At 37.7% G+C, this 24,773-nt stretch overlaps 1 protein-coding gene across 3 annotated transcripts in view; it reads left to right on the plus strand.

Annotated features, from left to right (window-relative positions):
• CCDC171 (coiled-coil domain containing 171) overlaps nucleotides 1–21,725 on the plus strand; it is a 184,814-nt gene extending 163,089 nt beyond the window's left edge. For 2 of the 3 annotated variants that reach the window (XM_025166216.2, XM_088129964.1), the window contains one exon: nucleotides 18,242–21,725. In XM_025166216.2, coding sequence (XP_025021984.1) covers nucleotides 18,242–18,457 — 216 coding nt within the window. In that variant the 3' untranslated portion in view covers nucleotides 18,458–21,725. The remainder of the gene's footprint in view (nucleotides 1–18,241) is intronic. The other variant, XM_088129965.1, reaches the window with a different exon arrangement.
• The last annotated feature ends 3,048 nt before the right edge of the window (nucleotides 21,726–24,773 follow it).

The following is a 24,773-nucleotide window of genomic DNA, read 5'->3' on the forward strand; positions in this document are numbered from 1 at the left end:
ATGAATTCCAGAATCTAATTTAGCTTAGATGTTATACTCACATTTTTTGTCCATTTTAATAGTAGAGCATCATTAGTTTTCCTCAAGTTCATTTCAGAGAATTGCTGTTTGATTCAGGAAGCTTTTGCTGCACTACAGTTGCATGCAAATGTTGAGGCAGCCCTGGTCAAATTATGTTTCAGTTAAGTGAGCAGAATCTGACACAATTTCTTCATGGTAAAAAAAAATTAAATACAATACTTTTCTGCAAATTTGAATGCATACTTACTATGTGTGCAATTGTTTAGAAATTCTGAATAAGAAAAGAGTGGATATGATAGGTGCAGAAATGGGATGCCTAAATATTTGCATGTAACCATCTTATCCTATAAATAAGAAACAATAAACTTCCTAGATGAAACTATATATTGGCTATCTACATAATAAAGTTGTTTTATTTAGAGGAGATTCACTTGTCATGCCTTAAGTGTTGTTCTCTTGAGGATAAATTTAATATATTCCGAGCTAAGAGAACAAGTAGGAACACCTTGGATCCTAATCTTCATCCCTTAGAAAGTCTTGCTCCCTCTTTGTTTTACTCCTGCTATTGGCAGCAGATAACGGGGCTTATTGTAAACTCTAGACAATTTTAGTTATAAATATCTGTATGAGCCCATAGAGAAGAAGCAAAACATTGAAATCTTTGAGCAATTATTAGAAAGGAGCCCACCTGGCTATAGAACCTAGCAAGTATATTGGGAGAAATTCCCAGTAGTTACTCAGTCCTTTGGAATTTAGATTGTATCAGAAAAGAAAGGCAAGGGGAAATAGACAAAAAAGAAGAGTTGGGGAAATGACTGAGAGAGAGAACCTGAAGAGACAGGGGATCACATGAATACACAGAGATGGAAATTTGCTAAGGTCAGGAGGACATATGGCTTCAGATGAAGGAGGGAGAAAGAATAATGAACCTCAGGGGAGGCTGCAAGTGAGATAACAGCTGGAGAAAGAGTTGGGCTGTCATCTACCTCAGAAAATACCAAGAGTTGTTGTTTTTGGATGAATGTATTCACTGATGCTGTAATCCAACGTAAGTTTCTGTCATTAATACATTTATGTGGTTTTGTGTGTGATATTTCATTTGTTTCAGTGATATGTCTTTGTGTTGAAATACCACATGTTGAGCAATGAGTGGGGCAGAGATGACATGAGTCAGTAAACTTTTAGATAGACAGTATAGAATAGTCTGAGAATATTTCATCTTTGGAAGTAATTCCAAAAAATACATCTGTGGGTCTTCCCAGATCATTATAAGTACAGCAAATGCAGTTCTTACTCATTTGCTGGAGGGGTCCTGACACATGTCTTCCAGACAGTTCTGATTGTGGGGCACTGTATTTTCCCAGCATTCAAATGATAAAACATTCTTGTTGAAAATTTTGTTTTCCAGCTATGTCCTGCATACGGTGTGGTTTTTCAGGCAAAGGGTCTAAAATTTACAGCAAAGTCAGTGAACAGTCCAGAGTTCAATTAGCTGGTTTAGCAACAAGTAGAATCAGAATTCACAAGCAAAGTTTAGTCCAAAATATACAGGCAAGTAAAGGTTGCAGGCAAACGCAGGTAATGAAACTATACAGTCAAGAGCAGCTAGGAGAAAACTGAGGGCTTATAAGGCAAGCCCCTGGAACTCTACTCATGCTCCACCTTCCAATTATTAAGCTTTTCAAAAGAAGCTACTATTCAAGAGCATGGCTCTAGTTCTGAATGAATCCTTGTTCTGTGAAGCCTATTCTTCAAGTGTGCATTGTATATCTAGATGTACACCTGCAACACCATCACTTGTTCCTCTTAAGATCTGGCAGGGCTTCAATCCCTTCCCTTGACTCAAGCCCAAGCTCCCCAAATCTGACCAGAGCTGGTGCTGAGTTTCCTAAGCCCCTCACTTCTGAATCTAGGCAGATAGGACTTCTGTTCTATTTGGGGGTTCATCTTAATTCTCTGATGAGGAATTTTTCCCAGGAACATGACAAACTATTTCAGTTTTGACTGCTATATGAGGAATGCTTGAATGAGTGCTGGATACTTACGTGTTGATATTAAACTAGCAAATGTACTTTCTCTTCCTATATCAGTGTCCAATTATTTTAAAAATCTTTGTTATTATCTTTTTCTTTGAGACGTGTGAAGCTGTTGCCATTCCCCCTAAAAAACCTGTCCTCCCAATTTCTTTTAGTTTTAACACAGCAACAACAACTAGTCTTACTTTCAATAAGGCTTCTGTTGCACAAGAGTATGATAGAACATTCTTTCCCAACTTGGCCATCGCTAAATCTGTTGAAATACAACCCCCATCGGCACTGGCCATACTAGAATAAAATACATCCCTACAACATTATTTGGGTAAGAGTAGGACTAAGACTGGTGCTATATTGGGGTTCTTTTGAAGAGAATGCTAACCTGCAAAATCCCCTATAAAGAATCTAGATGGACAGTGTGTCCAGAGAATGCAGTTACCTGGTGGCAATAAGCCCTTCTAATAGGTTATTTAATTGAAGGCTGCCTCTTTAAAAAGATGTTCTTTGTATTACTGCTGATATTTTGACTCCATGTTCATTTCTGTGGGGAATATAGTTTCTCTGGTCTCTGCTGTCGTCTTTACTAACCCAAGGAAAAGCAAAGTCTTCTTCAAGTTGAGATCAACTCCTGATGACCTCAAGGACATTACCTTCTTCTGGGATTTTTTTTTCAACTAGTGCACAAAATAGTTTCAATTAAACAAAGCTAGAAGGTACTACGCAGGGTAATATAGAATATGTCACTTACTTGAACTCCCTAGTGCGTGGTTGGATGAGTACAGTTTTGCAACTAATATGCTGTTGTGGTGTTACAGGACGATGGGCATTTGATACAATGCCTTGCCAAAGTGTTTTGTCCATTGCCAATGTTTTTAGCTTGCTTCAGATCCAATCTACAATGGGCTGATAAGTTTCAGTTTGCCTTATCAAGGTTTCCTGCACTGAACTTTCCATCCGTGGGGTTGTGTTCTTCAAAGTAGATGTGATAATTCCACTCTATGGTGCACTAGTCAGGCCACACCTGTTCAGTTTTGATCACTGTAATATAAGAAGGATGCTGAAGGACTGGAAAGAGTGCAGAGAAGAGCAACAAAGATGGTGAGGAGTTAGGAGACTAAATTCAATGAAGAACAATTAAAAGGACTAGGTATATTTGTCCTAAAGAAGAGAAGGCTAAGGGGAGACATGATACCAATTGTAATGGTATGTGAGAATGACTGTGGGAGACAGGGGAAAGAGATGCAGCCAAGGGTGCGGTCAGATAAAAGGCAGCTGAGCCCGCAGCAGGAACATGGGCAGGGCAAGAGACTCAGAAGAGACCCTCCCTAGTTTCTTGGGCTGTAAAGGAGACGGGGGAGAGATGTACTTTCAGACTTGCAAGATTCTGTTAATGTAGCATTACAATAAAGTAAAATTAGCTCATCTGGTTGTGTTTCCTGTCTGGTCTACTTTGTAAGGCTGACACCAGTCTTACAATAATTGAAGGGCAATCACAGGGAAGATGGTGTGGATTTATTTTCTGTAGTGCCCAAGGGTAGGACAAGAACCAGTGGGTGGAAGCTTTACAGAGAGGGGTCCAGACTTGAAATAAGGAGGAATTTCCTGATCATGAGAGCTATTAAGCAGTGGAATACCATGCCTCCTAGAGTTGTAGGTGCTCCATCCCTGGGGATTTTCAAAGTTTGTACAGACATTTGGGGTGGTCTGAGGATTCCTGCCCTGATCAGGGAGTTGGACTAGAAGGCCTCCAAGGTCCCTTCCAACCCTAGAATTCTGTGTGATGCAAAGGATCCTACAGAGACAGTGAATATCATTGACCAAAATATTTGCATTTTGGTATATGCGGTAATGTTAAGTTCCCACCATAAACACCAGATGTGTGAACTAAAAGCTATAGTGGTGGCAGCACCCATTTGTTTTTTCACCTCAGCTGTTGAAGCACTTTTCTTTTCCTTTATGATGGAGCTGAGATATTTGAATTCATGAATTTGTTCTAATTGTACTCTGTTTAGCTGTGTGACCACTGATAAGCCATGAGTGGTCAGTACTTACATCTTTTCCACACTGACTAGTCCCAAAGGGCTGTGTTGTATCCTGTAAAGGATATCAGTGGCTTCTACTTCATTATCAGCAGAAATAATGTCAGTTGCATACATGAGGTCAGCGATGAACTAGCCAAATTCATGCATCTGTTTGTAAAGACTTTTCTCATGATTGCATCTACTGCAGTATTGAATAGCAATGGGGAAAAGATGCATCCTTGGCATACCCCAGTGCATGCAGATTTGGAAACCTTCTGATAGTTCACTTTTGATGTGATCCCTGCTGATTAAGCTATCACAAGTGTGCTGTAGGAACCATATAATCTTACTTGGCATTCTCTTAGTGGCAAGTGTTTTCCAAAGGGTGGATTAAAGGCAGCTGCAAAATCAGTGAATACTATGGCTCACTCATCTCCTTGGATTCATTCTTCCGTGATTTGTGTAGTGTAAATATCTGGTCACAGCAATCTTGGATCAAATGGAAACTAGCCTGTACTTCGTGGGCCATTTGTTTTCTTCGTTTTTTTGTTCAAAGTTGGGTTATCTACATGAATATTTTACCAGTCATGGAAAGTAGGCTGAGCATTAGAATGTACGGACATTCCACAACTATTTCAAAAATTATCATGGGTGCTATGTGTACATCCTCCAAGATGCTGCAACGTAGTGTACAGTGTCTGGTATTCTCGGTCTGCAGCTTCTTATAATTCTACAGCAATGTTGTCCTATACTGCCTTCATTCCAATTTCAGATGACAGCAGATGGCATGGTGGAGTTGTCAGTATTGGGATTCATCAACTAATTTGCATCTCTCCCTTTGGTCATTCATGTCCAAACCTTCATCTGATATCCAGGCTTGGGTGCGTTTACGGGGACGGTGCAAGAGACTTGGTGCATTCGCTTACAGTTGTAGCAAAGCGATCTGCAGCTTCCTCAGTATTTGCTGGTTCTGCAACCATTCTAAAGTGGTTGGATAGTTGTTGCCTGAAGATAGGGTCAGCCAGTCAAGACCGTTCTGTACGGTGTGAAAGTTCTTTCATTATATGCTTCACATATGGTTGTATAGATATGTTCTGTGCATATAAATCTAAATTTTCTCCTGGTACTACAAAATAGCACAACAATTTAAAAGATGATGGTTTTATTCATAAAGGTAGGAATTTAGATAATGACTACCAATTAGCCACCAGCACCATGCTTAAAAATACACTCAGTATTCAATAGTCAAACAGAACCTTGCTGTGTTTACCACAAAACTAATTATTCTAATCAAGAATTATATAAATCATGTAATTTAAAACTAGTTGGACACACTCTAGTTTCAGCTGATTTAGATTCAGAGAAATATTAGAATTATTCTTAGGGAAAAGGGGTCATTTGCTTCTTCCCTTCAGACCTTTCCAACCTGATGACCTCCAGTTACATATCTTATGATTAGAGATGTAGTCCCATCTTCTTCATCTGGAAGAAAGAAACTAACAGCAGTTGAAAGTGCCCTCTGTACTAACAAAAGTGCCTCCTGCTTGTGGAGGAGTTTCCCTGGTTTAATATCACTTACTATAAAACAAAATTCATATCACAAATGATTTAATAGTTATCTACAAAAGCTTGCAGTATAGTGTAGTTAATTTTGTATGGCAAATATGACAAGGAGGACCTGTGCCAAACCAAGAAGATAGAAAAAGAAAAAAGTATAGTGCAAATATACTTTGAATGAATGTTATATGCCTGCATCGTACTTTTTCCTTTTTCTTCCTCTTAATTGTTAAGATGCCACAATATGGCTACCACTTTGACAGTTAAAAAAACAGAGAAGTGTAATCAGATAATGTATCTACATCCTTGATTTGGATACACAATATTTCCTTTTCTATAGAAAACATTTAAAAAAGCAGAATATGCTAAGCATGTGAACTTTTACCTTGTCAAGCTATTGAAACATATTTGAAAATTATAGTAATTTGATTTAAATGTTGCCTATAAGGCAAAAGGAGGGTTTAATGGAATCCATGTGCAATTAAAATGCAGAACTAAATGTAATCAGACCCCAGTGACTAGGACCTTCCTACTGATAGCCTTATGGTGGCCTCAGAGGTCGAAAGTTTATGTTAAAGTTACCAAATCCACTTGAATGAGATGATAATTCAGTGGTTGTTTAATTTAAACAACATACTTTAAGTGTTAGAAGCAGTAACCAATTTCTAGATTTTGAAGATCATACAGATGCTCTCTTTAACAGATGGTAAGATACATATTCTCCTTACATTGTGCCAATTGAAGAACAGGACTCATAGCTCTCTTGAATAAACACTTAGGGATGAAAAGTCCTCCTGTAGGAATGTTTTCAGGGCCTTTTAGATCATTATCTGCCTTTATCTCTGTATATGTGTAGAAAAATATGAATGATTATTTCAGAACTCATATTAGAAGACTCATCTGAAAGTCATAGATAGGACTCTGTGCACCAACTCACCAAAATATATGCTTCTAAAATTATCATTGTAATTATTACCATCATCATCATCATCATCATCATCATCATCATCCTGAATTTAAAAGAAAATAACCCCAAACTTATTTTCTCTGGACAGTTTTAAGAGTCAACATCCTGTGTTGGAGTTCTCTAATCATCACAGTACAATTTACAATCGGAACACACAGCCAGTTCAGACCAGCTCATCTGTTGATCTTGGCAAAAGTCCTTATTCTCACTGTGTGCAGCTGCCACTCGAGAGATGGGGACTCGGCACAGAGCTGAAGGAGGGTGGGTCACAGAGTTAGTGAAGGCCTGAACGCATAGAACTGCTTCTTTTCAACAGTTAAGGGCTATTTTCCATTCCCCTCCACTGCCAAAGAGCATTTTTCCTCCTGCCTCTTTAAATGTACATACACAGAAATTAAATGAGGACTTCTTACAAGCCACTGTGCTCCAAGCGTAAGAAATCGCAGTGTCTGACTTCCAGAAACAGTGCCATCAAAATGTGCTTCTGATTAGGTGGCTTAATTACAGCTGTGAAAACAATGTTGATTTAGGGCTCCAGATTCCAGGGCATGTCAGCCGTTATTAGCTAGCCTTGGACTGAAGCCACCATTCTCTAACTTTGCACTGGGAAAGTTGCACACTACCTTGACCATTTTTTGCAAAGGTAGAAAAGTTGCCAAAAGGAAGACACTTTTGTGATTCTTGAGGAGGGGTGGATGCCTGTGTGTGTGCAGATTTCAAAATACAACCCAAACGGTAGCAATGAGGTAGACAGATCTGATTGGGTGCTGTTGAGTTCCTACATTTTTCCTACCAAATATTCCAGTTTTAAAATAGTTTTTGAAAAGTTTGTCTGACATAATACTTAATGTGAATTGATTTAGCTCACTTATAGTTGGAATTTAGTGTGTTGATTTAATAGGATAGTTTTATAACATCTAATTTTCCTGACAGTTTCATGTGCTGTCGGGAGATAAAATTGTCATGTTTGCACTATGGGAAAAATGGCTAGTTTCAAATCCAGTAAGTTTAATCTTCCTCTACCTCAGCAGGGTAAGATACCTTTAACTTATTTTGGGGGGAGTAGGGAGGGTTAGGTCATTCATTTAAATATTTTAATATAAATAATTTTCTTTTCAGTGGGAAATGTAATACATTTACATCTGCAGAGAAATAGTATGTTTTAGGGTACTGGAATGTTTCCCTATTTAAATGTCAGTCTGTTTTCAGTATCACAAGGAAATGTTTGAGATGCTGAAATTTCTCCCTTGTATGTAATGCTTGAGGAAGTTCTCTGTTAAATGCTTTTGTGGGAGCTCTTTAGAGAAGGTAAATGCCCATAATTACTTCAGTTGAAACAAATAATATTGAATAATCAGACATTTGGATTTTTGCCTGAAAGAAAGAATTGGCAGTAGGTTGATTTATTTCAGAAGGATTGGATGAATCCTGCTCTCTGGTTCATGATACAGTAAAAGCTAGAGGAGAAAAGTGATTGACAGCAAACTTCTAGAAAGATAATTAGGTCTTACCAGGACATTGAAGACAGAGATGACAGAGAAATCTTGAAATCTAGTTTATTTTTTCAATTACTGTTATAAAAGTGTAATTTATGGCATCTTGGCCAACATACATCTTCGGAACTAACAGTTCATAATAAAACTATAACTATTGGTGTAGTAAGCAAGTAAATGCCTAAGCAGACCACTATGATGATAACAAGGGATTGTACTCCCATTTTTTTCTGGAAGTCAATGTCAAAAATACATTTGGCTTCACCTCCAAATTGGCTCTCTTGACATCAAGTGGGATCAAAAATGGAGCAGGAAGATAACTGAATCCCTTTCTTCAAAGAGTATTAAAAATTGTCTATAAATATCAAAGGATGCCTCATAAAAGCAGTATTAACCAAAACCTTAAGCAGCACAGTCTCATACGGTTCTCTAAAGAGACCATCCTATATTCCATGCACAAAAGAGAATTGTAGATACCCTAGGGCAGGGTTCCTCAACCTTTAACCTTTAACCCAGCTTTAAGACAGGTGGACTTTAAGGCTGGCTGGGGAATTCTGGGAGTTGAAGTCCACCTGTCTTAAAGTTACCAAGGTTGAGGAACCCTGCCCTAGGGAACACAGACCAAGAGTCTGGAAAATTCAGATTGCATCACTTCTAGCACTCTTATTAGTTATAACCTGGAAGTCCATTGGCACAGTTGGGGTACCATCATTAATAAGGTCCTCTCCTTCATGTTAAGCCTCTGCACTTCACTTAGTAGAAATATACAGAGAGGGGACTTTAATTAAGATTTTCAGGACAAGGTGTGGGGTGTGTGTATAAATAATTACACACAATCCTTAACAATATTTTTAAACACTGTATGCTGCTCTTTAAAACTGGGTTTTCCCAGGGTAGCTTTCAATAGACTAAATCTTCCAATAAAATCTAAACAACTAAAATATACAATAAAATACAATAATTAAAATACATCATATTAATAAAATAAAATAATTAAAAATAATTAAAGCAGCAATAGAAATCTCAACAGAGTGAACTGGCTATAGAGTGTCAAATAAATAGCCCTCTCAAACAGATTATCTTTTTGTCTATCTGAGAATATGAAGACAAGAGTTTATCTTATCCTGCATGATTGATCAGTGTCAGGCTGGAAGTCCATGAACTCCTAAGTAGCCCTGGAGAAAGTAACCTCCACTAGAACACTGAACATAGGCATCCATTGTGTTATTTGTTCATTCAGACTCCCTTTATGTATGAGTAGGACCCATATGAAGCTCTGATAACATTCTTTGACACAGATGCAAACATTGAGAAAATCCAAAAGGAATGATGTTTCTCTGAAGGAAGCATAGTATGTAAAGATTCACTCCATAAGCATGGTTACCAGAATTAATTTATTAAATTCTGGGGATTCATTGATGAGCAAAACTGTATAGTATCAGTATGCAATTCTACCCAATATCAAGCAGTCTGGACTTAGTTCACCAGTTGCCACACTAAGATTCTGCAGGAATTCTTAGCATTTTGTGGATTGTGCTGAATTGTACAATGAAAAAAAAAAAGAAAAATACTGTACACTGTATACTTTGAGAGAAAAGTTATTTTCAGCTAACAGAGGCCTAACTTCAGTCAAATCTTGTATATAAAAGGAATGATATGCAGTACAATTAAGTCCAACAATAACTTAGTTTATGTTTTCATTCGTTATATACTCTTTCCTCAATCTGCCTTCATCCCATTTGTTTCAGACACAAGCGACAGTGTCAGACACATTGTTATACAAAGATTCAACAATACTGCCTCAATTGCAGGAGGAAGAGTGGAAAAGCTTCTGCGTTGAAAACTAGATCGGGATGTTTAACCTTGGGTAGAAAGTTTTTACAAAGAATAGAACTCAGAATATAATTGAACAGGCTTTGCAGAAGAAAAGAACTGTTCTATACAATGGGAGATACATTTACTTCTTTCCAGAGTCAGGCACTTTTACTTAGGTATTTCCTCCTTCCTTTTGAAGAAACTATTTCAAGATAAAGAACATCCATTATTCAGTGCTAAACTGTGGGTTAAACACAAAAGGATGGCAGATTTGTTCTGAGGTTATGAATCAACTGAGACTTTTGGAAAGAGATTTTTAAAAACTTATATTGAGTTTTTCTACTCAGGTGACACCTGAATCAAGGGAATTGGAGTAGCCTATTCATGCTAATGCTACTTTGCCTTTTCCTTTTTTCCCCTTATGTCTCAACAAAGCAGCTGTATATAAAACCGAGCACTCCCCGTATTTGTAAAATTACTGTTTCTGAAATTCTGCAGTACAGTCTATAGATGTGCGAAGGCCACTTTACATCCCACAGCACAAGAGAGAGCTCTGAATTTCACCACTGCTTGGCCATACTACAGAAATGTAATAGTAATTGGCATGTTTTGTATTACGGAATAAATGTATACTCGGGATCAATATTCAACTGTAACTCTTGGTGTATTCATATTCTTGGATGTACAAATGGCCTTTGGTCCTAGTCTGGGTCAGATAGAAATGCTGCTGATTGGTCCAGATAGTCAGAAGGCATTTCAACTCTCTTCATTTGTTAAAGGTATGGCCTCAAAGCTCTTCTGGACTTGACTTTATGATTAGATGTCAGCTCTGGCCACAAATACTTCAACTCAGCTCTAGCTGGTGTACCATCTGCAGCCACTTCTGGTATAGACTCTGCCTTTCATGCAGTTGGTACCACCTTATGGTACCATACCAAAAACTTATTATGCCAGAGATAAGTCTGCCCTTGAAAACCACTTGGAGATTTCAGCTAGTGCAGAATGTCTCAACTAGAATTTAGAGTGGAACAAAGTGCTGGAATCAGTGATCAAAGAGGTCTCACTAAAACAAACAGTTGTTTTAAACAAGCAACCCAATCACAGGGGTGAAGGAATAAAACTCAAGGAGAAACACTTGACAATCTATCTGACAATTCCAGTTAAGAGGATCAGGTAGCAAAATGACAGTCACAAAAGCTTTACTCCAGGAAGAGACATATCTAAAATTTGTGGTTTCTCTGTCTCTCTCTCTTTGGTCTTTTCCCTCATTAGCTGGAAAGAAACACCTTCCTATAATTTCAGTTGGTTTACAGTTTTAATATTAGATGCTTTATTGCTTATGGTATTGTTTGTTGGGTTTTTAAAAAATTGAACATTACAGTCTGAACTTTAGTTTGGAGAAGTGATATGAAGTCCTCACACTTACCACCGTTGCAACATTCCCGCAGTCATGTGATCAAAATTTGAGCGCTTGGCAACCGACATGCATTTACGACAGTTGCAGTGTCCCAGGGTCATGTGATCGCCACCTTCCCAGGGGGCTTCCAACAAGCAAAGTAATGGGGGAAGCCGGATTTGCTTAACGACTGCAGCAAAACAAGTCGTAAAATTGGGCATGACTCACTTAATGACTGCATTACTTAGCAATGGACATTTCAGTCCCAATTGTGGTCATAAATTGAGGACTACCTATTTGGGCTCTGAGAGATTATTGGAAAGAGAGGATAAGCTTCAGGGCATGTCTTGGCTTCACAGCATGCTAGCTTTTCATTCTTTTTTTTTATTTAATTAAAAAGAGCTTTAAAAAATTAAATTAGGTGAGGCAGAAAATTTGGCAGGAGCCAAGGAATGTGTTGTGGGAACATCACCACTCCCGGGCGTTACGTTGGGGACCCAGAGCTAGATGTTGGCCTGGGACCCAGAAGGCATGAGTCCAGAGCCCCACTCAGCCAATCATATTTCTTAGCCTGACATACCACCCAAGATGGTTGTGAGGTTAAAGTACAGGAACATAAAGAGCCATGTCAGCCACTTCAAGCTCTGTAAAAGAGAAGTATATTATAACCATAATAAATTCAATGCAAATATAAATCAATATGATTTGTTTCCTGGAACTCTGTTTTTAAAAAGTTTTTCCCTCATGAATATTCTGAACAGATTGTACATTTATACCAAAGGACAACAGTCTATTAATTTCTTTTTAAAACATAAATTCAACTTAGCAAACTGTTGGAATGTAGAAAATATTGGTTTCTACTTGTTAGGGGCTTTCATTTATATGACAATTTCAGGGGGAAAAAATGGTCTTCTGGTCCTGATAGCTGTCTTTAGTGACTGAGTGCATATACAGTTTTTCTTGGATTATTAGTCCTTTTTATTTAGGTGCAACCAGAAGTATAAGCATGGATATGAATGAGGCCAGAAACAATTGAAGCTGTAACCTTAGCTCACCCACATTCAAGTTATTTAGAACTGATAAGCTTGGTTTCTCGCCCGGTTAGCGTAATTTGGAGCTTGCATGCATCTTAGACATCAACTGAAATCGAGCCTAAAGTATGACCTTTTTGATTCCTGGTTATTCCTATATTAACAAAGGTGAATCCCCCCTCCCCCATGCAAGGTGTTTTAAAAATAAATTTACTTTTCTGGCTAATTTCTGGTTTTGTAAAAATACACATGGAGGGTTTCCTGTTTGTGTATTTTTTGGCTTTTTGGTTTGTTTGTTTGTTTTTCCCTTTGGACCACTTATATCAGGAAAAAGCTGGATCAAGGACAGTGCTGTTATATTTATCCAAAATGTAGTAGGTGTAAAATCTGAACCAGGCTGACAGACGTTTGAATGCATCCAGCTTTAATTCTTGATAACGTTCTCGAGTATGCTTCACAAAGCTAGAAATTCCAGTTTCTCCTCCTCTTCTTCTATCATTTTGGATGAGACCTCTTATCTTTGAGTAGTTCCTGTTTGGATCATACACATAGAATAAAATGTTGAATGGCCTGCTTGCTGTTTCTATGACAGAGAAATTCATCGAATGTAGCGTATTCTCTGACGGATTAGAAAACAAGGCTACGTATTTTAATTTTGGTATCCAACAAAATGCAAGGCCCAGTTCAAAAAAATAAGAATGAGTGATCTTCAAACGTACTTAATTTAAACATTACATTACGTATCTCAAAAGTATCTGGAAGAGTATTTGAAATCCCAATAGTTGATTTCAGAATAAATCTGCTATAGCCATCACATCAAAAAAGGTTGTCTACGTACAACAGGAATTTATCAAAGATTCAGCGTAAGTGCTATTGTTTCTTTTCCACAGAGACAACATTTCCCAGGGTGGCACAGTTCTATTATGAAAGTGTTAAACACTGCTAGTTTGAACAAAGAAACTAGATTTGGTGGCTTAGATGAGCATGGGATGATAACCTATAGATAACCTACAACAGGGGCAGAAAAGTGTTTTGAATATGTCTGCAACTCAGAACCCACTTCCTGTGGAACCAGTTCATTGACTAGAATCAAAGTTTTGAAAAGGAACTAAGCTGTATATTGCAGTTTGGCTGTACTACGCTTTACATACACCATGATACTTATTTTTGTTTTGGAGGGATGAATGTAATAGATTCACATTTGTGAGATAGGTGGTCATATAAATTTGATAAATGAATACAATAAAATAGATCTGCCCTTTTTGAATCTGTCAGTAGAACAGTGTGACATAGGTATCTTTGCTACATTAAAAAAAACCCAGCTACACAGGTTCTCCCATAGAGGTGATAGGTGTGCATCCATGCTGATTGATTATGATAATCCATTGTAATGAATATACAATTCTTGCCCTTCCTTCTCCCCCTCTCCAAACCCCTAAATCACACAGCAGCTTGAATCTTTTTAAAATCTTATCCTAGTAAAACTCTCAGAATATGCATTTTTAATTTGTTAAATAAAAAATTTATTTTTAATATCTTGTCTAACTACAATCTTATGTGTATCATACTGCCATAGGTATGTATTATCTCTATTATTATAGCTTTCTTAATGTATGGATCTGTACTTCAGTTCCTGGTATTCCATAGGATACAACATTATTTGCATGAATCTGAATTTTTTTTTTAAAAGTGTGTGTGTTGAGGGGGGAGAGGGAGAATTATCTAGGCAATCGGGAAAAAAATTAAATATCTTAATGATATCCATTTAAAAGATGCTATTTGAATTATTGAATATTATATATTTCCCTGATGTTCTACATTTACTTTCTTTGATACATATTTTAGTGATGCCTATTATTTTTACTTACAATGGCACATGTAATAACATTCATTATTTAAATGCCTGCTGATTTTTCCAGTGTAAGAAGGCTGAAACATAAAGGTATAAATACATCTAACTTTTTTTCACTAACCTAAAACATGATTCTGGGAAATAATTATTTTGACCCTTCTCCCCATCCCGCCATGTCTTTTTCCAATTCTCAGCAAAGCTTTCAATAAGCTTTATTTTTAATCAAATTCTTCTGATGGTTTAGGGTTCCTGCTTTTGGTGTGGGGGAGGGGGAGCTTTCTTTACAATGAAGCTCCAACAATGTGGCTTTGAAGCCACCCTGCTCTGCTTGCCCACTTTAGTACGTGCATCACTGTCATATTGCTTCTGAGCAAACTGGCAGAAAGGAAGATAGTTAAACATCTTGCCGTTTATGAACAGGGAGAGGGCAAGCAGGCACCGTTGCACCTTGACCACCTATTATGAAGCTCTTTGCTGCAATGTCAAGTGAAAGCAAGTTAATTGGGTGAAGCTGTAGAGCATGTTAGGGGCATAGTAAAGGGATGCTATCTGACAGCTGAGTGTCAGCAAGAGCTATTCAACTGTGGCTGAGAGACAGAGACCTGTCACAAAGTTCACGCATGCTGCAGCACAGTTAGGGAGTTGAAATGTGGTTTGGTCTCACTTTCTCCCTCATTGCATTCCAGCACCTTAAGATTTCACACTGGATGTGTCAACCCTTGTTCTCTAAGCTGTTTTCTCCTAACCCTTCTGAATTCAAATGATTGGACAAAAAGATGCTAATGTTTGGCAAAGTGAATGTAAATGCCATCTTTTGTTCTCACTCCACTCTCCCCCTTACTCTTCCTTCCAAAGCGGGGGACCTACATCAGCCTCCAAGTCCCTGACAAAAATTAGGCTGCTGGAAGGGCACTAGATGGACAAACATCTCTGTAAAGGGATCTGGAGTCTGGCTATTAAAGCGGCTGATTAATGGTCTGGGCAGCAAAACGTTTCCTCTTCAGATCCTTCACAAATGAATCTTTTGCCAGGGGTTCTGCAAGCAGGCCACTGTTGGGCACACAATCTCTTTTCATTCAAATACTCCTCCTGCCAGCCCCAGCAATTGAAATAAAGATAGCAACTGGATAAACAGCTCTGGAAGTAAATTAGCAGAAAGCCGTGAGAAAGGACATTCATTAGAAGGAAGTTTAGGGCTAGCTTAACCCAAGCAATGCAAACCAAACCTGTGAAAGAAGAGGAAGAAAACCTCCTGTCACCAGCATTGCAGTTGTAACTTTTAGAGCTATATTACGGTGAACTCACTTGGAATTATTACTCTATGAAACCAGGAAATGCCTGAGATCTTGAATAGATGCTTAATGAGAATGACGTATTGTAACACATGCACACCCTAAACAAAAACAAAACAAGGAATATTCAAGATGATGTGCCAGCATTCTTAATCTGGTTCCTCCAGATGTCTTGAGACCAACTCCTAAATTCCCTTTGGATACGATGACTGCAAAGTCTGGGAATTGCAGTTCCCAGACAGCAAATGCAGAGAAGGTTCTAAGGATCTGTTAAAAAAAAAAGTTCCCTCTGTGCTCCTTTCAGGCAACCTTTTAAAGAACCCTAGAAGTTCATTACAAGCCAGGGTAAGGTACTCAACATAAGTTTTTTTGTTTTGTTTTAAAGAGGCTGCTCTACAGTATTTGCTCTAATATTATCCCTGGAGACTGTTTATCAGTAAAGGCAATTGTCTCTGTGAAAGTTGTTTACCATCTGAGCATATTAACCATTTTGCCTGTCATGGATGCTTCTCTACAGCTAATCTAAGTGCACCGGTCCTGTGCAATGCCAAATAGCAAAGGAAACTGGGATTACTGAAGAAATAATCCACTTTAGTCCAAAGCTGCGTTTCTTGAGTTTAACCAGTGTAGGCAACATTTTTCAGGGATTCCACCCTCCACCAACCCTTTATATGTGGAGGTTGAGAACTAATAGCAGTCAAGGCCATGGATAGCCCTGATTTCCATTCCATTTGTTGGTTCTTGTTCTACCTGAGCTACCTAGGAGAAGTAACTTGGCCAGAGAATGGAAACTCAGCTACCCCCTCCCTGCCAACATCACCTCCACCAAGCACTGAAGTCTTTTACTATAACAGTCTGTTGACTAGCTGCCAATCATTACGTTTCATACTTTTGTTGAACGCAGTTCCCCGAGGAAACCTGCTTTTTTTTTTTAACCTCTCCCCTCCTTGGGGCTTTTGCGGATGTTTTCTTCCTTCTCTCCTTTTTTTTTCTTTTTTTCTTTTTTGTTTCTTAAAAAAATGGCTGGTTTTTGAGGAGAAGAAAATGTGAGCAGCAAAAATGTCTTAACCAGGAAGATCACAAGCTGATTTGGAGAGAGACAATAGTGCTAACCAACATGCAAATTTAGCTGCCCTTTAGCTTCCACTATTTATTGATGCTTAAGCAAGACATTTAGCCTGATTCTTGTTCTGCAGCATCATTTAAAATACAGCACACATTTTTACAAAAGATCATATTTCACTTGAAGTAAATGAAGACATCCCGATCTTTTTATTGTTTCCATGATATTGTGTTTAAATATTCTGATAAATGTATAACTTGCTAAATTAACAATAATAGATGTGCAAATACTTGATTTTAATGAGCGTATCACAGCTGGGAACTGTTGGACTAAAACCCAGTAGTCCTGAAGACTGCATTTTTATGTTCTGTCTACCAATTCATTTTTAGAACTGAAATTCATTGCAGAACTGAAAGTATGACTACTTTTAAAATATCTCCTTGGGGTAACCTTTTGAAATTGCTGCCATATGGGTGGTTCTTAAAGGTCCAACTTTTCACTCAGCTCCAAGATACCTTCTGTAATACCAGGAAAACAAAGAGCCAACATCAAAGAAAATTGCTGAATTATGTGTTAGATATAGCCATTGATCCCCCCCCCCCCTTCCCAGTAACAGTAATAGAACTGGGGAGGGAAAAGCTCTAAAAAAGAAAAGAAAAGCCCCTCGAATTCACAGTAGTGAAATTCCAAATACTGCCTTATACATAGCAACTTTACTTATTTATTTAGTCCACCAAATGTATGCCTTGGCATTCTGACAATAGTACATTGTGACTGGCTTATTTTATATCCTTGTGTGTGTGTATATTTGATTGAGATTATGTGTTTTAAAGTCACATAGCCCTACTGGGTTCAAACAGCCTTAGTATACAATTTGGAAAGTTTGCCTGGGTTTCTAGATATTTCTAAACAAGAATTTAGTTTGCAAATAATTTCTTTTAACATGCATGGAACATTAGTTTACCAATACCCAGGACTGTTCTTGTGGAAGGCAAAATATAAGTATTGACTACTTTTAAAATACTCCAGACAAAGGATGGTATAAATAATATTAACTGGCAAATATTTAAAGCTCAGGACCATCTCCTCCTCTTTTCAAGGTTTTAGTGAACACTTTTGTTTTTATTTACTGTTTGTAAACTTACTTTAAATATAACAAATCCATGTAATCAGAAGCGCAAATAATTGTAAACTTATGCATGAAAGCAGACTTTGTAACTGTATTCAAATCTTAAAAAAGAAGGGGTAATCAAAAATATGTCCTTAAAGCATCATACAAGCCAAAGAATTAACTGCACTTTTAGAAGTTATTAATGAGTGCAATCCATAGATACATACAGTATACTTAAATCACTTTGAAATCAGTGGGACTTAAAGTTATGCATATTACATGTAGTCCTCATTTAGCAACCACAATTGGGACCGGCAACTAGGTCATTAAGCAAAGTAGTTGCTAGGTGAAACCCCAGCTGTGCTTACAATCATACTTCAGCTTTCCTCTGTTTTACAGACCTGAGAAGGTCATAAATGTGAGAATTGGTCGTAAAGTCACTTTTTCATCACCGTCATAACTGCAAACAATCGCTAAACGAGGCAGTTGCTAAATGAGGACTACCTGTATACATTCTAGAAGTAATACCTGCTGTTTTTATGAACTGATTCATGGCAAATGTGTTTATTCTTTTATTATTTTTTTCCAGGATTCACGAAACACTTCAAGCACCATTACAGTGTCAAGATCTTTACCCCAGCTAGATCAAGGTTGTGTTCCAGGTTTTTTGCCACTGAAGGCCGAATCAGATTATGATCCGTCTTTTACCTTGGCACATAATAGACTCCATCCTCAAATTTCATCATCTTTCTCCTCAAACCTACACTTCACGTCTGCCAAAAAAGCAATGCCAAATGGATGCTAGAATCTAGTCATTTTGTAAGCAGCTAAAAGAGAATTAATTAAAGTCCAATTTTATTAGGATGTTTTTAGCCTTTGAATTGAAGTTTGCTTTCTGTGCATTTCTATGGCATGAATTTTACATTCTTCACTGCACGGAAGGTGGGGATCGTGTTCATACATGCTGCACATCACATGCCCAGCATAGTACAAGGGTCATTTAAAAAAAAAAAAAGACCCCAAAACTTTTATTTATCATGGTAGCTCATTTTTATGTAATATATTTTTAAATGTTAAAGAATGACACATTTGGGGTAATTTTCTTCAGACTTAAAAAAAAATCAATAAGCCATTTTAGTCTCTATCTATCAAAGTTGTTTCATACTTGTCTATTTTAAAACAGGGCTGCAATACTTTAATAGGATTGAGAGAGCTATTTGAAATGTATGCCAATGATTCCTGTCATTTCATGGCAGCCCTGCCATGGTTCACTGAGCCCCCTCTTCTCTCTTGTCAGCTCAACTGAAGACAAGCATTTAGTTGCAAACTTTAAGCAGGTTGTGCAAAACAGAAATGATGTGACTGCTTCTCCTCCTGCACAATAATGTCACTCCTGGTCAATGTGAGAAGGTCAGGTTGCGCCTTGTAAAGCTACATGATACCACTTGCCCATTTGAACAAGTTAAGTGCAGAATCCAGTCCCTGACGGCCTCTTTTTATCAAGTCGGCGTTTGATAAGAAAGTAGAAACAATTGTGTAGGGAGATTTGGAGATGATATGTTTATGTGCTTTTGTAAGGGCAGTTCTCAGCCCAGCAGTGCAGGTAATAAATTTAGTCTGAGTTTCAAGACTTTAAAGTAATGGCTGTTCTGACCTTCAGAATAGGCTCCTTTCTTTGTTGTTTTTGTTGTTGTTGTTGTTAGGACCCAAGAGTGACGCCCATCTTTGATGCTGACAGAATTTAAAACAAGGCCATTGCCCTGCATTTTCTGCCTTGTAGCACACAAAAGTAAAATTGTATGTCAGGCCGAGATGTCGGGGAGCTGACAAGATGCCCCAGTGACATTTCAGCTGGAAAGAGCAAGTGTCTTGCAACCAAGTGGTCAAATATCAAATAATAGGTCAAGCAGGAAGGAGCTGAGTTCTAACCACAAAGAGGTTTCTGGTAACTTACTTGACAAGCTTTTGGGTGCTTTGTGGCTTGACAAAGTGATGTTCTGTTGGGTATCGCTAGACAGTCTGTTCTTTATTGCCTTCAGAAGATCAGACATTGACATTGATTAAACTCTTTAACCCTTAAAGGTTAAATTCTGGCTGTATGCATCATTGTGAGGAAAGAACAAAAGAAATTTTGTAATATATACCATTTGTTATGGTATTAATCACCCCAACTCCCCAGTGCCATTAACGTTTGATGTGTGATGTAGTTTTTGACAGGGTTATTGAAAGCAAAATCTATATGTTAGATTGCTTCTCATTATAGATCAGAGATACATTAGAAAAATAACATTGTGCTTTGTGGAATTTGTGATTTCTCATGCTTTGATAAGAGTAGGGTTTGATTCCACAATCCTGACTGCTAACGTTTGTCTTTGTCCTATCATCGCAGAAGACATAAATTTGCATATGTAATGCACCTACCACTATAAGTAAAATTATGTAAATTCCTGATGATATATTCCAAAGCCACTCTGTAGAACTTCGAAAATTTTCAAGTATTTCTTATTTTAAGTTTTCAAGAGGGATTTCATGCCTGCAGCTGCAAGTGTATTCATTTAAAAATGAGCAAATAGTTCTTTAAAAGGTCTCTTTTTGTAGCATGTTATCTCTAGATTACTAAGGCAACATTCTTTTCCCTCTGACTTTTTCGACCAGGAGAAAAGCCTGAAAAAAGTAGCACGCGTTATTCCAATCATGGATCACTTATCTTTTCCATATGGATAATTTTAACTTGCTTTGTTTTGTGCTGTATTCTTTTTTTTTTTTAATTATTACAGCACATGCTTATTTTTGTTTTGTTTTTTAAAGAGATATAAGATGAAAGTCTGATAAGTCTTGCTAATCACCAGTGTAACAAGTCACAGTTTGGGATTAAAATCATAAAATAATAATTTAAACATTATTGGTTTTGGAGAATAGGAACAGATCTGAATTGCCTTTCCTACTGAGCAACTGGAAGTTCATAAGGGGTGTATAGATATACCTTTTATAGGCAATGAGCCTTAATATTTTTAAATAGAGAGTTTACAAAGCAGGGTGATCACAGCTAGTATTCTCTGGAAGTAGTTACAGCTACATCATACAGGAGGTGTTCGAGCAGCACTCTTAGATCATTTTATTGCAGCATTTCCCAAGGAAACAGTATATACTCAGATATATACAAAATTTCTTCCCATTGCTTTATTCCCTGCTGCTCACAGCAATGTTTTCTTACCTAATTATGGATTTGCACAGTTCTGCTTTTATTTGAAATTTACACAAAATACGTCTCTACCCATAAATTCATATATAAAATTCTCCCTCCCAATATTTCACCTGTTTTCTGATCTCAGTCATTCAAATGTAACATTCAGGAGTTGTGTATACGTGTGTGTGGAGATGTCAGGCTTTATTGGCTCCACATTTAGAAATCTAATTATTATAACTGCACCTAATGTAATGAAATCACGATTTTATCATCAAACTTTCTTTAATCTGTGACATGCTTAGGCGTTTATATAGTCGATGATGATATTAAGAATTTATCAACCATGTGATTAGAAAACACATGCAAAATTATTAAATGAATTCACCACTAAATCTGAGTACACCCAGAAATATTCAGCCAGGTAGATGAATCAGATCCACAGAATCTGACAATTTGGTCAAAATGACAACACAAGTGTCACAGCAGCATGACACAAGCTCGACCCCTTTTCCGCCATGATGTCAAGGTGTGTGTGCAAAAGTGGCAGAGCCTACACTGTGACACTTATTTTGTCTTTTCCCCTGCACACGCTCCCCCCAGGGTTTCAAGATAAATATGGGTATATACCTAGTCATGCTTGTGGAGATGTTGATGTTTTCTCAATTCTTAGCATCACAAGTCCTTAATTACTACAATGGAAATCTCTGTGTTGTTGCTTCAAGAGCTCTTGCTAACCAACAGTGAATTATTGCATGTCATTTTTTCATAGCCCAGTCAGCTTGTACGGTATATCAGTTGAATGGCACAGTATAATGGTTAGGAATATCCCTGTATTTGCATTGGCTGTTTGATACTGAGATGAAACCTAAATGAAAATACTCATCCATCTTTTTGCCAAGAAAAGTGTTTTATTATTTTGTCGGCTTTTTTTTTTTTGTGTGTGACAGTAGTATAGCTTATATATTGTATCATCCAAAGTTTGGTTACATCTAAGATAAAACAGATTTAGAAACACCTCCTAATGAAATTTTGTTTTGTCTGTTTCAGTGGGCAATTTTTGTTCATAGTTTATTTGATCATTTCTACTTAGGACATTATACATAATGTAAAGATACAATAGTTTACCTCTGAAAAGCCAATATGTTATAATTTTTATAAAGAAGCATCAAGATGGCCACATAAAAAAATAGATGCTATTCTGCTATGTTCTAAGGTTCCCACAGCTACAATGTGCAAAAGATCCCACCCTTAAAACTCCACCCTTCCATTCTCATCCAATCCCTTGACTAAGCACAGGAGAAGCAGGTAAGGGTGATAAGGATGTATGTAGGGGTGGTAAGGAAGAAAGAGGGACCGATTCCACCATCAATCCACCAGTTCCAGTGGTGGGTGGGCACCTTTAATTTCTCATATTACTTGATTGAACATACAGTAGAGTCTCGCTTATCCGACATAAACGGGCTGGCAGAACGTCGAGCTCCTGTTTCCTCCCCAGTTCCTGTCAACCCAACAGTTCGAAAACTCACGTGAGTAGATAAATGGGTACTCTCACTCCGGTGGAAGGAAAAATGCTGGCGGCGTCTTGCAAAAAGGAGTCGGGAGCAGTTGCTGGTAAGTGCAAAAAACCGTGCGCGCCCAAAAAGGGCGCGAAGCAACAGAAACCCCGCCTCCTGTGCACGCCAGCTGGGCTCTGCTCTTGGAAGGAGGCTCTGGCAAACCACTTCCGAAACACTTGCCTTGAAAACTGCAAGGACTCGTCCAAGCAGTCACTGCAGAGTCGGTAACGACTGAGCACAGATTAAAAAAAAAAAAGAAGATTAAGTGCGGTAAAAAAAACCAAACCCAATCCGCATACAATAACAAACTGCACTGGGCGACCATTAGGAAAGGCGAGACATGACCGACACATGAGTCATAGGCTAGACGCGCACGCCTGCTGCGCCTGTTGCAATCGATTTTTGCATTGCGGCGCCGCACTGTCAGGAGCAACAAGAAAGAGTACACTCACGCTCGCAAACAAGCGGCACACTTTTCTCTTCATTGATTTATGCATGTTGTGTTTTTTTTAGGGGCGTCGGATAAGACGGAATGTCGGATAAGCGAAGGTCGGTTAAACGAGAGACTACTGTACTAGTAAATGTATATAAAATTATACTGTATCGCTTCAACATCTTTAACATGTATCTTTTTTATGCTGGCTATAACTTACATATAATGAAAGTACTTTTCACAAGATGGGGGATATTGTCCATGTCATTACAGGATAGGAAGTTTTCCTATTCTTTCATACAGAAGATTTGCTAGCATTTCTTAATAAAAATAAGAATTGAAATCCTAAATATAATTTCTTATTTATTTTTCAAATTTGTACAAGCCCAGAGCAGTTAAGTTTGAATAAAAGCTGAAATTGGATAAGATCTCTCTCCAACGTCTAAGCACGTTCTACATCTAGCTTATCTGCCTACGAGAAAACAAGTGATAGAAGGGTTTTTTTGAAGCCTTCCCAGCCAATTCTTTCATCAAACTTGTCAACATCATAGGGCTATTTTTTGTCAACTGACATGACCCAATTGATATTACAATTATGTTGTATTTACTAGAATTTTTAGAACATTTTAAAAAATTGTATCTTCTTGAAATGGACATCCCTATTTTAGTTGACAACAACCTCTTCACACCTTTATTTGGTTTTTAGGTTGGGCTGCCTAAGATTGTAGCCTCAGAGGCTTTGCATTTCAAGGAGCTCCATATTTTTCTGCTGAAATTACAAATGTGCACAATAAAAAACAATTAGTATGTTCCAATGTGCTTGTGTGCCAGTCCTGTGAATTGTAAATTTGGGGGCTGACGAAGGATGGTAAGCAGAATGGAAGAGCATTTCAAGGAAGTGGATTTGACCTTACCAAACTTAGCAATGCAGTAGGCTGGATTTGGCACAAAAATAGGCTTGGAATAAATTAAGCTTCATTCTAATAAAATATTTCTGTTTCCAGGCTTAGTCCCAAAACTTGCCAGAGAGATTTTGCCGTATCACTAACATATTTTTTCTTATCTATACTTACAGTCATCTAGGGGTGCACATATGCTTTTCAGAAGCACCGTTTCTTGCTAAAGGAAATACTTGTGTACATCTGTTTTTGATTCGTGAAGCTGTCCTTGACAGTGCACTGAATAAAGGCAGCCTTGAAGGAATGCAAGATTTCTGTTGGCATCTCAGCTTGTGTGCGTCCAAAGAAACTTCTATTGGAGCTACTAGGCTCCACTTTTATATGCTCTTACCTGGATATAAGCTCCCATTCAACCCAGTTCAAATGATTTCTCCGTAGACAAGCATAGGATTAGGCAGTTAAGGAACTATAAGAGCATTCAATTTGTGATTGCTCACCTTAAGGCTCAGGGATGTACATATTTTTTTATGTAGATAAATGAATGGAAGAAAGAGTTCCTTTCATTTTTGCGATATGTCTTAGGTTATGTCTGCAGTTTTTCTGAAACTTTTTTTTTATGCTTTTCTTATAGAAAATAACTTCTCTGTCTCTGTCAGTTTTTAAAAAAAGCAATTTACATTTGATTATGCTAAATTGTAGAAGTCATGAGATGATTTGACAACAAGCAAGGGTGATTGCAAAAGCCATCACCTCTATTTAAATCAGGGATACACAGCTGGGAAACAGTTGCAGTCCTCTAATCATCTTCCCAAGAGTAAACCCCATTGAAGCCCATGGAATTTACTTTTGAGTTAGCTTTCATAGAATCACACTTTGTCTTAAGTAGGCCTCAAATGCTCAGTTGTGGATTTGATGAGTGCAACCTATAAATAACAGGCTGGAACAAATATAAGCACCATATTAAGAACAGAATTGGTAACCTCCCTAAGCAAGAATGTAATTTTTTGTCTCTTGAGTTCAGATAAGATTATAAGCTGAAATGATAG

This window comes from Python bivittatus, unplaced genomic scaffold (assembly GCF_059951505.1).
Source record: "Python bivittatus isolate LINGU-HERP-01145 unplaced genomic scaffold, Pbiv_v1 ctg000850_np1212, whole genome shotgun sequence".
NCBI classification, from domain to species: domain Eukaryota; kingdom Metazoa; phylum Chordata; class Lepidosauria; order Squamata; family Pythonidae; genus Python; species Python bivittatus.